Source organism: Cavia porcellus, unplaced genomic scaffold (assembly GCF_034190915.1).
Source record: "Cavia porcellus strain 051 isolate PalLab524CR breed Dunkin Hartley unplaced genomic scaffold, mCavPor4.1 scaffold_17, whole genome shotgun sequence".
Classification (NCBI taxonomy): domain Eukaryota; kingdom Metazoa; phylum Chordata; class Mammalia; order Rodentia; family Caviidae; genus Cavia; species Cavia porcellus.
Window position 1 is genome coordinate 3,216,136 of NW_026947500.1, and position 14,313 is coordinate 3,230,448.

The 14,313-nt window shown below is 41.2% G+C and overlaps 1 protein-coding gene across 3 annotated transcripts in view; it reads right to left on the reverse strand.

Annotated features, from left to right (window-relative positions):
• Positions 1–14,313, reverse strand: part of Slc7a14 (solute carrier family 7 member 14) — a 123,854-nt gene that overhangs the window by 24,998 nt on the left and 84,543 nt on the right. For all 3 annotated transcript variants that reach the window (XM_063227153.1, XM_063227154.1, XM_063227155.1), the window contains 2 exons: positions 8,487–8,723; positions 7,260–7,477 (listed from right to left, as the gene is read on the reverse strand). In XM_063227153.1, coding sequence (XP_063083223.1) covers positions 7,260–7,477; positions 8,487–8,723 — 455 coding nt within the window. The remainder of the gene's footprint in view (positions 1–7,259; positions 7,478–8,486; positions 8,724–14,313) is intronic.

Genomic DNA, 14,313 nt, shown 5'->3' on the forward strand with positions numbered 1-14,313 from the left:
CCTCCTGGCTGAGATTCTGATGTTTCAGTCCCCTAACCTGGGGTTTCTTATCCTGGGTCAATAGCATTGAGGGGGGCATGTCTGTGACTTTTTCTGGAAAATAATTACATTTTTATTTTCAGTAATGTCTAATGGAAAGTTAGCAGTTCTTTTCATTATTAATACCACTACTTCAAAATCATCACAGTTACTAGACATAGATAACGATAAAGTACTAATACAGAACTACATTATTATGTCACAGGGCCATGAGGGATCTGTAAGCTTCATCAGGTTGGAGAGGAGTCGGTGGCACAAACAGATTAAGCCTCAGGTGGAAAGAGCTTCTCTAACATGAGCAGCTCCACCTCCTAAGGGCTACTTTCTGGGGGAACAGTGGGGCCCCTACTTCCCTTCTGGGAAAGCCCTTTGTATCCAGCTGTGGAAAGTGTCTTTGGCATCCAGAGAAGGAAAGAAAACAGACCTCACTTTGTCATAGAAAGAGATTCATAGGCTTAGAAATGTGCTTGTTTTACTCGTCAGTGATCTTCAAAGAGGAGCAGATGCTGGGATTCCAAGATCACTGAGCTCCATTTAGGACCTGACATGTATGAATTACATGCTGCCTTGTGGCAGGCTGATCAAGGGCGGTCTGGCTCTAAGGCACTTCCAGAAAGCAAACCTGTGTTCTCAGCCTTTACTATTTCTCTTCTCTACCACACAGACACAGCCCCCCGCCTCACACCCATACCCCATATCATGGAGTGACCTGGTAAAACGAACAGGCAGATTGGGGGAAAATCTATTTTTGAAAAGGGTGAGATGTCTGTGATCCATATGATGTGAGGAATAATAGGTGACCCGAGGTAATCTAATCTGAAGAGCAGAAGACTCAGCTGAAGGTACCTTCAAATGTCTGAAGTACTGGGAGGGTCATGGGGCAGAGGTGATCCTGGCATCATCCATCCTTTGTAGACAGTCAAAAACTGGGGCTCGTTCTGCCATGTATTAGCTTGGTAAGCTAGAACAAGTTCCTAATCTCTTAGAGCTTAGGTTTCTTTATCACTAAGATGGAGATAATAATAGCACTTGGCTCATGGAGTTGTTAAAAGGATTAAGTGAGATGATATAGTAAACTGCAATCCCTGAATGCAATAGATGCTCGACAAATATTAGCTTTAACCTGTATTTTATAATGGCTATTAATACATTTTCTAGAGGAGATGAAACCCAAGGTACAAACTCCTTCTCCTCCCCATGCTCTACTTATTTTTCCTCTTCCTGTGCTCTTCTGCCTTTCATTTAGAGCTTGACACATAAATATTACTTTGCAGGCATTGTACTTTGTCATGGGGAGACAGTCATGAACAGCAAAGCACTCTGAGTTTGACCTTGTGGGGCTTAGAGTTTGGAAAAATACTACAAGACCCCAAGTGCAGCACTGACTATGGTAACAAACTGAACCAAATTTATAGGTAGAGTATCTACATCATTTGCAAGGCACAAGTGTTTCTGTTTTCCAAATAAATGAAACAAAGGATTGATAATTATTGATAATAAATAGATACCAGAAAATTAACTATGATCAAGCTGGCAAAAGGAGCACTAAGTTTGTAAAAAGGATTCATGCTAGCCTGAATTTGCATATGCAGAACCAGGAAGCAACTATCTTTGAAGGAAGACTGCATAGTCACAGATAGGACATCCAGAGGTCCTGTTGCACAGGCAATGAACAGCATTTAACTCAGATGATTCAAATGAAATGAGGTCCATGAGGGGTCTATAGACAGGTATCAGCCAGTGTATTAGCAGGGTGAGGGAGTCAACTGGGATGCTGAGACAGTGACAAATCGATGTCATCTTTCTGCCAAGGAGCTGGGGCAGAATGGTGATCTTGGGGTCCAGCAAGAGCTGCAGAGATGGAGCAGAGATGCCCTGTAGGAGCAATGACCAGTGTAGTGCCAGGACTGGCAGAGAGGAAGGGAGAAGTCGTCCAGCTTTGCTACTTCTCATCTTCTGACTGCCTGAGCAGGATTTCCATTGGCTACACCCAACCAGAAGCAACAGCAGCCCAGAGCATTGGAGCTGGATGGAGAAGACAGTGGGGACAGAAGACCACCTACCAACCGCAAGCACATCCCAGACTGACAAGAGAAGGCAAAGTTAGCAAGAGAGAGAACCTTTGTGCCTGGGTTAATTCGAATGAATTTTATTCCTTACTGTAACAAATAGTAAATGCAGAAGAATCATGGACAGGAACTGTATTTGTCCTACTCAAATAAGCGCTCACTGTCTTCCATCTTCCACGCCACTGTCTCCAGGTCTCAGATCTGTTACTAGTATTTAGGGTTAGGATTCTGTTACATGTATTAAAGGGTGTGTATAGTTCTTAGAGATGAGTATCTGTGAGTCAAATTGAAAGGTAAGATGTGTGTGCCTGTGTGTGTATGTATGCGTGCTTGTGTGTACCCATATGTGCTTATATGGAGATGTGTGCATGTTCTGGGTTTACTGGTAAGCTAGCCTAACTCTTTCTTTTGTCATTTTACATACTTAAAATAGTACTGAGTTTTAAATATGATAGCAATGCTAACATCATTCCCTAAAGTAAACATTGTGTTACAGAAAGGTCTGTCCCGCTAAAAGTTTTATGGAAGAACAGATCATGCCTCAGTTACTGGAGGGCTGCTGGATACTTACTTGTCAAAAGTAGTGCCATTAGTGGCCTGCTAATCAGTGTGTGTGGTCTCTAAATAGTGGCTCCAGGGCCTTGCTGATATTTGAGAAGCATTAGGGTGAGGCAGCCCTCCTGCATTCTCACTTGGCCAGCCTGCCAGATGCCTCGGAGATAATTAGGTACTTTTACATAATTCAATTCCAAGTTAAAAAGACAAATCTCCAACTTTAACAGCATTTGCAAACTACCCTGTTACTCCATCTCTATTAGCAGCCTGTCCACAGCGACAGTGGAATGTGCTAATCGGTTCCAACAAATGGAGTCAGATGCGAGGAACATGAAAAACAACTTTTCCTTTGCTTGGAGATTGTCAGAATTTTCAAAAATGCTTGTTTGGATTGTTTTCCTGGGAGCTATTTGCGCACTAGAGTGTCTTAATTTGGTTAAAGAAGAACCCTAAGATAGCATCAAGAACAAATAACATAAAGGGCACACACATCCAACAGTGCTCAGGGGCTGAGGAGTCACAGATGGAAGCAGGGGTTCAGCCGAGGGCCGCAGTTACTTGATATCGGGGGAAATGTTTGTTGTTCTTAAGCTCTTCAAGACTAAAGAAGCATTTGACCCAGAACCTGTAAGTGAGTAAACCATTCTTTAAGCTATTTTCTTTGGAAAGAAATGGCTGGAGCAGGGGAAAGAGTAGATTTGTGAGGGCTCCATTGCTGGAAGACTGTTCATTAACCATTTTGAAGTCCTGCAGTTGAGAATTATGCTTAGCATTATATAAAGGCATCCTTATAAACAATGCCCTACACTATGGCTTTCCATATCCTGTCCTATCTTAAGTGATTGGAAAACAGATTGGATTGGAACCTATCCTAGTCCCTTAGTCAGCAGTAGGGGTCAGAGTTTCCCTAAGGAGTGAAGAAGTCCATGCAGCTGCCAAGCAGGAGCATGCTTTTGTTGACATTTGTTAGGTAAAAGTGGGAAATGCGTTTATTGCCCCAGTAATGCTCATGAGACTTTAAAAAACAGGATTTAAATCCACAATGGCCTTGCTGGACTGGAAAAGTGACCTGGAACCAAAGCTGAGAAAGAAGAGGTCTTTCTCTGGAGGTGCTTTCTCTGGAGGAAATACGTTATGCAGAAATCCAAGGCCAGGCAGAGAGCAGGAGGATGAATCAGCATCACACGGGGCTGTCCTTGGTTCTCAGAGTATACTTTCCATCACAGCCACCAGGACACACAGTTGAGTTTCTTTCAGAATAATGGATTTTACTGGAAATCCAAAATCTTAGCCATGTTTGTTTCATAGGCAAGGACAAAAATCACTCATGATAGATGGGGTTTGGAGTGAGACCAGAGGCCAAAGGTGCAAAAACAAACAAATAAACAAGCAAGCAAACAAGCAGACAAACAATTGATAACTGGTCCCTCGGGTTCAAATGTGAGGGGTAAAGGGGGTAAACACAAATTCTGGGTCATCAGGGTCAGGATCAAATTTTAGTTGTTGCTTTCCATCTAGAGCTGTGATCTTAAATTTTTTTAAACATCAATAACAAGGGGTGATAAAACTATATAGTGAATGCTAAAATTTCAAAAAATTTATTACAGTAAAAGACACATTGTCATCAATCTCCCTCAAAAACACTCTCTTTCTTCAAATAACCCATCATTCATAAGGGTGTGACTTAAAAAAATATATTGATACAGTGATATACACCGTGTGCTATTCAATAAGAAATCAAGCCCATAAAAATATTACAGTGTGCTTTTATCCACCTTATTGACCAGATCTGGCATGATGCAACTTCTGCATCTTCCCCAAAGTCAGAATGACGCAAAAGTTGAACTTGTATTTCAGTGTAAAAGTAAAGATCTTTGTACTTACTTTGCAGGGTTCTTGTGTAGATGAATAAAAATGTATATGAAAGAGTCTATCACAAGAAAATGTTAAAATGTTTTCTTTTTTATGGTTGAATTCTAATCTTTCATTCCAAAGTTAGTGGGAATCCAGCATGCATAAATGGCCAGCCGCTAAGGCTGGCTTGGCTACTCTTTCCTTGCTGGTTGAGAAAGGAGGAGCAAACTTCCTGAGAAAATAAAGACCCCCAAAACACACCAGGTGAAAGACAAGCCCAATGGCTTGTTCATCCTCTTCAGACTTTGGGAAAGGCATTTATCCAGAAGATGCTAACTTTTTCTAGTCCTTTTGGGAACTAAATTATAGGCGGAGCCATTAGGAGGATTTTGAAGGTTAAATATGAACAGGATAAATTCACAAATAATTAAATAATTGCTCTGACAAGATGTCTCCATAAGCAGCTCAGCCTGGGTTGGTTTAATCAGAAGATGAGAAAAGACCTATATTATCTTTTAATGTTCTTCCTAGCTTTACAGTCTAAGATTTTGTGAAAGTTTAAAGGAAACATAACATGTTAAATGAACTACGTATGTTTAAGAAGGCTTAAAAGGAAGGGGTCATCAGATCGTACAAGAAATGCTGAATAAAGGAGCAAGGGTATTGGTGTCCCAAGATCTTCAGTCACAGCATTGACTGGCTATGCGAGGTCTGGAGGTTACCCAGCCTCTCTGACCCCTGCAGTCTCTATTTTTACGCCAGGGACAACATCATCTACTTTAAAGGTCTGCTTTAAAAGTGGGATAATATGCAGAGAGACCTACTAGCCCCTTCTTGACGTTGTAACTATGCTAACTCCAACAATGTGCACATAAAACAGCCAAGGTTTTGTGGGTTTTTTGGGCAAACATTTTGTGCAGTTTGCTTCCCCACTTAATAGATGGAAAAGCCTGAAAGATGGAAATCAACTGATGCCCAAAGTCTTACAGTAAGTCCATGACCCAATAATTTCTTACACTGTTGAGAAAACACTGAGAATATTTTCATGTGCTACAATAAAAATGCAGTTGAGTTCCAAGGAAACATTCTTTCTTCTCACTCCTATAATTTGTTGCTTCTCTTATGTGATAGGGAAGGAACAATTTGTATCCTAAGAGGATGTAGATATGGGGATCCAGAATGGGACCAACAGTGCTTCTTTGTCTCTTCTGCCTCTAACCAGTTTCAGTACATACTCATTTTGGAGGACAGGAATGAACTTTGTGGGTCTTTGGAATTCTTTTGGGTGAGCAAAAAAGGCGAGAATTTTAGCTTCTTTGCTTATTTCTTTACATTGACATGGCTCAGAATAAGCATGTTATTTTGAGTGTTCTCCAAGAGAGATTTCTGATCTGTGGATATCTTGGAGGAAAATCAGTCTAAGCAAAAACCACAAAAGCAAAACAAGCAGAGTCCTTTGTTTCCCTTCCGCCCCAGTGTTAGGCCTCTGGCGATTCACTCATTTGTTGAAGGAGAGGACAGGACCAGGGACCTCTCAGATCCCTGCCAGCTGAAAATTCTCTAAGTTATGCAGTACTGTCACAAAAAAGGGCTGGTGATTTTTACTGATAAACCCATAAAGTAAGCATTTTTACTCATAGCAGAGAAATAAACCAGGCACGACTTTGAGCCACTTGTAAATATGAAGAATTTGCCTCTCTGACCTGCCCCTTCTTCTTGCTCTCTGTGGTGCCGAGGACTGAACCCAGGGCTCGTTTGTGCTGGGTCTGTGCTTCTACCGTGAACTGTGTATGCCCCTGGCTCTCTCACCCCACTCCAACTTTATCTTGAGACAAGTCTCCGTTGGTTAGGATGACCTCAAACATGTGATCCTCCTGCCTCTGCCTCTGCCTCTGCCTCTGCCTCTGCCTCCTAGCTTTACAGGCCTGTACCTTCATGCCTGGCACCCTTTTGCATTAGCATAATCCATAATCCATACCACCAGATGACAGGGATAAGATCTGAAAACGTTCTTTAGCTCCAGGACACTCTCTTGCCAAGTGCCAGACTGAATTAAGCAGCCTTGTGTGCTGTGAAAGAGGCCTGGAATAGATAACCATCACTCAGTCAGTCTGCTCAGCTGCCCTCAGACCCCTGCTAGATTCTCCTCCTAAGGTTAAATGCACCGATTTAAAAACCGCTTCTCCTCTGGTTTCATACCCCTCCTCTCGCTGGCTCCTCCCTCCTCCCTCCTGCACTGCTTTGTCTATTTATGTACATGCCAGATTCTCCATAGAGTACAAAGAAATTCCGTGAAATCGAGCTGTTCTTGTATGGGTTTTGGAATGCAACAGATTTGGCTTTGGATCCCTATCCTGCCACTTACAGTTCGTGCTTAATGGTAACTCATTTGACCTTTCCGAATTTGAGTTTTTTCATCTTTAAGAAATAAATGTAAATATTTTTCTCCTAAGATAATTCATATTGAGTTATTTAGATTTTATGTGTAAAGTGCGAGATACTGCAAGGGGTTACAACATGGAATCAATTACTATTTCAGATAAAATAAGATTTCAACAAATGCTTGGGAAACAAGTAAATTAAAAAAATGAGAACCTTTTCTTCAGTTAAATCCAGATTCAAATGGTCAAGAGGGGCCATGAAGATTATGAAACAGAGCAGGCACCTAAAACTTGGTGTCCAGTGGTGGCAGGGTGGAAGACACAGTGGTGACAGGTATACCAGGCTTTAAGAGGCACTCACCCCGGACCAGCCATGGGGCAAGAACTGGCCTTCAGCCCAGTATTTCCCATTGATGAAGAAGAGGCCTGCAATCATGATGAACACCCACACTGCCAGGTTCAGCACGTTGAGGACGTTGTTGAAACCCACAGAGTTCTTCACCCCCAGAGCAACGATGACAGTTACAATGATCGCAATCAGCAGAGCCAGAAGGTCTGGGTATGATTCTTCACCTTTCCCTAGAGGAAGAGGACACGGTTTAGTACTGTTCAGTGGGAAGAGAGGGCAGGCAAACTCCTGATTCTATCTCAGTATATCTGCTCTCAGTCTCAGATCGACCCTTAGAGCAGTGGTCAATCTGTCAGACAGGTCACAAAACTCTGTGCATGCGTGCGTGCCTGTGTGTGTGTCTGTACATGCCTATGCATACACACATTTGCAAACAGGTGGTTTGGTCAATAAGTAAAAGGATTTGGTATTCTGGGCCAAACACTGAGATATATAATGTGACAGTTACAACAGCATCTATGGGAACTCGGTACACAGCATTTGAAGACTGGACTATTCTGGGCTCTTCAGGGTATATACATAGGTCCAACATGTTCTGGTTTTACCTTCAATATTGTTAATTTCATGGTTTGTAAAACTTCCATTAAATTCCAAAAAGTTTCATTTTTACCGATTGTAAAATGTATGTCTTTGAAAACCGTTGTAAGAGGGATTTTCTCTTCATTTTTGTGCATGTGGATGCCCTTAGTAAATGACTGGTGAGCAGGTCCTGCTTGCTTGGTCTTGCCCCTTGGTCAGTGGAATCCTGCCCTCTATAGGGTGGAAAAGGCATTGCCACATCCGTCAAGGGAAACTGAATTTCTGCTGTACTTTTCCCCATAGCCAGCAGGGTGGCTTTCGATATGTTTCCTCGTGGCTTTGGATTTTATCTGTAAAGTTAAGGTGATGGACACCTAATTGGGGGCCATTTTATGAAATCGGTATACTGAATAGGGGTGGTTTTCATACTTTTCATACTGTCCCAGGATTTGGGTTAAATAAGGTTGTGTTGAGTGTGTGGTGAATAACATTTGTGTGATGCTTCTGTGGAAATTAGAATAATTTCCTCAGGATGAAAAATTACATTGCAAAGACCAAAAAGCATCACTCAAGGTTCTTGGCATTTTGGAGTTTTTCAGGTGAGCCCATTTATTTGGCTCAGTGAGTTTGCATGGAGAGGAGAGGGTGTAGCAGTCTCACCCAGGCCATTGAGGGTCCCCACGCTGTCCACCATCCAGCGGCTGATGGTGTGGTTTGCCAGTGAGTCAAACATGCTGCTCAGAGCACTGGCCCCAGCTGCAGTGCCAATCAGGTACTCCAGGATCAGGTTCCAGCCGATGAAAAATGCCACAAATTCCCCAACAGTGACATAGCTGTAGGTGTAGGCAGATCCTGTGGTCTTGGGGACTCGGACTCCAAACTCTGCATAGCACACTCCTGCAGGGGACAAACACACATAAATGGTGGATTATAAGAGATTCTTGGTAAGTAACAGTCTTAGGAAGAAAATATTGGATATTTCTGAGCTCTTAGAGTAAATACACAAAGATTATTATTTTTTATCTTTTGGTGTCAGAAATCAAACTCAGGACCTTGTGCTTGCCAGGCAGATGGTTGTGCCATTGGGCTGTATCCTTGGCACTAAGCATGCAGAGTTTTACATACAGTCACATGTCATTTAACGATGGAATTGCACTCTGAGAAACATGTTGAACATTTTTGTCACTGTGTGAGCATTAAAGAGTGTACTGCACACACCTAGAAGGAATAGCCGCTACACAGCTGAGCTGTATTTGACACAGCCTCTTGCTCCCAGGCTCATGATGAACAAAACAAACACAAGGGAAAGTGACTTAAGCAAGAAATGCAGCCAGACATAAACCTGAGGTGGACGTGGCTGGTGCCAACCCAACTATTTCACAGCAGCCTTTTTTTTTAATAAGCAGAAGGAGCGCATTCTAAAATACCTACAACTGGTATAGCATGATAAATACATAAGCTGGTGACACAATTTGTTATCCCTATAGATGATTATGTACTGTGTATAATCCTTTGTGCTGTGTATTTATACTAATGGGAGTGCAGCTGGTGTATTTATATCAGCATTGCTGCAAACGTCCGAGTAACATGCTATACTCTAAACACAACCACATTAGGCACTGGTATGTTGGAATATTTAGCTCCATTATAGTATTAAGGAACCGTGGTCACATATTTGTCATCTCACTGAACAAAAACATCATTATGTGGCATGTGACTATACATGAATCAACTCAAACCTAACTCCAATCACTTCCAACTGTATTTCCCCAAAGCCTTTTAATCTTAATGCTGGGAAGGCAATCAGAGCTAGTTTTCCTGAACTACAAGAACTTGAGCTTTATTTAGAAAAGTTCTCATTTGTTGTGTGGAATCTGTTGGGTGGTTGTGGATATCCTGAGCACACATGGGCCTGATTCTGTGTGACCTCCGCTGTGGCCCAGGGTCATACTGTGAAGCAACATTCTTCTATTTCTGTTTTTACAGGTTATAGAAGATGCTCTTCAATTTGAGAGTGATGGTTGTAGCAAGCTGTGAAGATTCTTTCTTGTTTCAAGTAGGTAGGTAAAGATGCAGACATAAGTTATTAATAAGTAAACTTAGCATATGCAAAAGATAATTTAATAAGCACTTTTGGAGTGTGTGACAGAGCGCTAAATGCTGGGAACAGGATAAGACACGTGACGCATGTCTCTACCTTTAAGAGAGCTATGCCAGGGGATCCGCACACGTGGGAGGCCTGATAAGCTTAACCCTGCAAGAGCTATGGGAATAATGAGAAAGAGATGTGAGACATGCCCCCAGCTGGTTTTGAGGGACACAGAAGAATTAATTGGATAAAGAAGGTAGAGCATGAAGCAAAGACATGGAGGGAAGACAGGATGAAATATTGGGGTGGAGGAGATATGTTCATGGGGTCTCAGGAGGAGACCAGGTTGAACAGTTAAGAAAAAAGTGTTTTTGAAGATAGGGCTTGGGGTCCATTTCTGCTAGAATCATCCGCTGAATTCTAATTTCTGGGGAAACGTATTTTAACAAGCTCTCCAGGTAATGCTTGTGCTTGCTTATATTAAAAAAAAAAACCATGAGAATATTGCTTCATTATTTGATAGGATTAGAGATCAAATTAGAAAGCTTGAGATTACACCAAAATTCTGGGAGTTGGCAGTTTTTTATTATGGCTGGGATCTCTGCGGTGGGGCCAGTGGTTGGGGCAGCCTGCTGGAGACCGACATAAGCGCCTGCAGGAAATACACCAGGAGTGGGTGCAGGAGGATTAGGAGGAACTCACAGTAAACTTTACCTTCGGTCACAGTTTTGTTAAGGGCCAACTCTGAGGTTCTCTCATCACAAACCAGGAAACAATAGTTCACTCTTTAGTGAATAAAGAGAACAGATTTCTTTTCCTTTAGAAAGGAGTGATATCAATGCAAACAAGCAAAAACAGAGACATCAAAAGCAGTGGCCCAGTAAGTGTGGTGGTTCCTCACAGTTGCTCCAGTTGTGAAGATGTCTCTGTAAGGAGCCCTGCACCTGTTAGGCTGCGCTCCTGTCTCAGAACACCGCTTCATATTCAGTTTCCTTAGTCGTAAATATAAGTGCTCCCTTAAGGATCTCCTAACTCTTGTGCTCCTAGGATTCTGTTAGATTGAATCACACTTTTGTATGATTCAACTCTTCTTTCATATCATTCACTACGTTGTCTGGTGTTATGGAGATGCTCTTGGAGATAATGAAAGCCTTTATCCACATTAAATGGCCCAGGCTGCTATTTTAATTTTCATTTCAGCCCTCCTTCCCAAATTTTGTAAAATATTTTTCTGTCCTGTCCTTGATGTTAGGCAGGCAGTTGCTACTTGTTTTCATGGTCCTTACCTTGAATGGTCAGACCATCTCTTTTCTAAATTGCTGCTTCCAACACTGGATGTTTATACCATCAGAGTGAGTCTAAAATTAAGAGGAAACGGTCTCTGCAGGAAGACCGGGAGAAGTCGCCCACGAGGAGAGTACAGAGCGGGCACACATTAAAGTTTGAGGACCTGGTGATATTTTTATGGAGGGCTTTCATGTTTGCTTTGGAGTTCTTGAGAGTTTAATCTGCATTTAGTTAGCTACTGAGAGGAAGGGATTAGGAAATAACTAATTGCTCTTGGCTGTAGGATCCACAGGTTTATCCAATAATTCCTGAATCTCATAAGCTTATTTTATACACAAATTTGTATACCTTGATAATATGCAAGGATTATAAATAGAATTTTCCCAAGCAGTGCATTTGAAACAGGCATCAATTTGACTCCAAATTTAATTTGGAGAGCTTGTGAGTGTTGTGGAGTTTGTACAATCAAACGTTCTTTACAGAATATCTGATCTTCCCAATTAAATGCAAAACTAACTAATTCACTACTAGAACCTGCTTGCCAGGTGTAATTAGTGACAAGTCAAGTCTTTATTAGGGCTGTGAAGCAACCAGCCCCTGCTGTTTTGAGCCAAAGGAAGAGGCCCTGGCTAATCATGGCCTCAGGAGTCTTTGGAATTTCAGTCATTCATTTCCTAAGGTCCTGCTGGTATCCTGATGACTGTAGTTTGTGGAAAACAGTGAGAAAATCAATCAGCCAGTAACCATTTAAGAGAAATTTCTGTTCTGCTAAACCATTCTTTTGGATACACTGCAAGAGATCTTCTAGTATTTTTAAAAAAATCTTTCTGATTTATTCAAATTCAGGAATCCAGGCATTTTGTGAACATTAGAGATTATCTAACTTGGCAATCACACAGTGGTGAAAAGTAAGTGTTTACAAGCCAGAATATTCTGGAAAAAAACTGAAATATTTTGTCAATTATTCTAGTATTTCAAATTATCTAATATTTCAATCATCCAAGTATTTCAAAATATCTGGTATGCAAGAGAGGTACATTTCCTCATTTTCAGTAAGAAAAGCTATGGGAAGGGCAACCTTGGTTTTTATCTTAGTAACTGAATACCCATGGTTAGGTATTTACCCTCACATGGGTCAACTGAAGTGGTCAACTAGATAAGCTTTAAGTTCCTCTATTGTATCTTTGGTTTCACAACAAGAATCAACTCTTAATTATCTCAGTCAATGAGGGAAGCCCTCTAAAAAGCATTGCAAACTGGTGGTGCTCAGCAAAGGCAGTACTTCCACCTAAGAAAAGGTTGGAAATTTGTGGGAACATCTGTGATTCTGTGCCTGATGAATGCAGGCACCTATGGCATTATAGGCAGGGACCTGGTCTCTTAGACCGTCTGTCATGTGTGGAACCATGCCTTCAAATGGAACACTGTCTTGCATTCCACTTGATTCTGAAGGTTCCAATGGATCATTGTATCAGCACAAATCTGTTTATAACTTCTGAAGTGAATGTATCTCCATTTTACATATAAATACATTTGCTTTGCATGGTTTTAAAAGTACAATTTCTAGGGATACAATAACTGGGTATATTGAGGGAGAGATGTAATTGTTTTGTTTAGAGCTTACTAAGAGTTGGTTGTCATCTTGGAAAACCACGTCAATAACAGCTACATTATTCAGGGTCTTTGAGCATCACACACAACACACCTATGTGGGTGTGCACTTGGGACGATTCCATTCTGAGTGGTTCCACAAATGACTGAAAACCTCCAGCAACTTCATTATGTCTCCTAAGATATACTCCAGCATTCACGCAGAGAAATCAATATTATTTTCATTAAACATTCCTTTAGTTTATCTTTTATACTCAGGGCATATCAATTTTTGTTTTGGAAAAAGTTAAAAGTGTAAGAAGGTAGCATTATCTGTAGTTTTCATTCCAGAATAGTAAAGGAAGCACTACAAAGTATTTATTACCAGAAATTGTTTTGCATATACTAGGGTAGAGAATTACTCTTCTAAATGAGAGATTAATGTATAGCTAATCTTTACTTAACTTGATAATTCACCAAACAGTTCTTGCCCTGAGTTACCACCTTAATAGTTGCCTTACGCTATTACCAAAGTGATTTTAGATTTCTTAGTTACCCATTAAGTGACTGGGAAGGGAGAGACATTTATTCCCAGAGTATCACCATGTACTGAGAGATCAGTATAGTATACAATGGTGGCGTGCAAGGGGGCCAACATGCCAACCACATGATGGTAATGTTTCCATTAAAGTTGTTCTGAGATAGGACATCCACATCCTTGAGAGACAGGAAGGATTCATTTCTGCAGGCTCTTGGAATTAGGAGTGGTTCCTCACAGCCTGCATCTCTGTACCCTTCTCAATCACCCCTGTTTTTAATATATTGTAAACATTATCACATTTTACATTTTTAAAAAGTCCATACTGTTTTGTTTTATTTCTGTACGCAAAATTATTTATGATTAACTTGAGAAATCACGAGCCTAAAAGAAGTCAAACATAGAGAGGACTTACACACTGAAAAGAGAGGTAGAACAGAGTACCAGGAGAGTTCCGTTTCAGTAGTCTCTATGAACCCCTTTTTCTGTATCCCTGATGATGTGTGCTTTGGGGTTCAGAAAAAATATGGTGTTTTCAATGTGAATTTCTTTCCAAGTCAGTCTTTGGCTCTATTGTATATAGGAAGAGAGGACCTGCATATGATACTGAACTTCCAGACTGTGCCTCAGTATGGTGCTGACCATTGGTGGAGATAATCACCCTGTGTTTCTCCCCTCTAACATCATCATGTCGTTCACAGCCAGGCTTGACTTTCTAGGACCCTCTTAGAACCAAGGGAAAAGCATCTCTCATCCTCAGAGAGGTTGAAAGAGAAAGACCCAGCAGGGAATAGACAAAGGAGAGAAGGCTTCTCCACTTAGGAAATCTATTTCCCTCCACATTCCACAAAAGAAAGTTGTTAGAAAAGTAAGTACTTCTAAGTAGGTGCACATTCTTCTGGAAGGGGTAAATCTTGTGCTTATTCACACTTGAATGCCAGTTATTCCACACTATTCCATTAGCATATAGTTAGCTTGTTTTG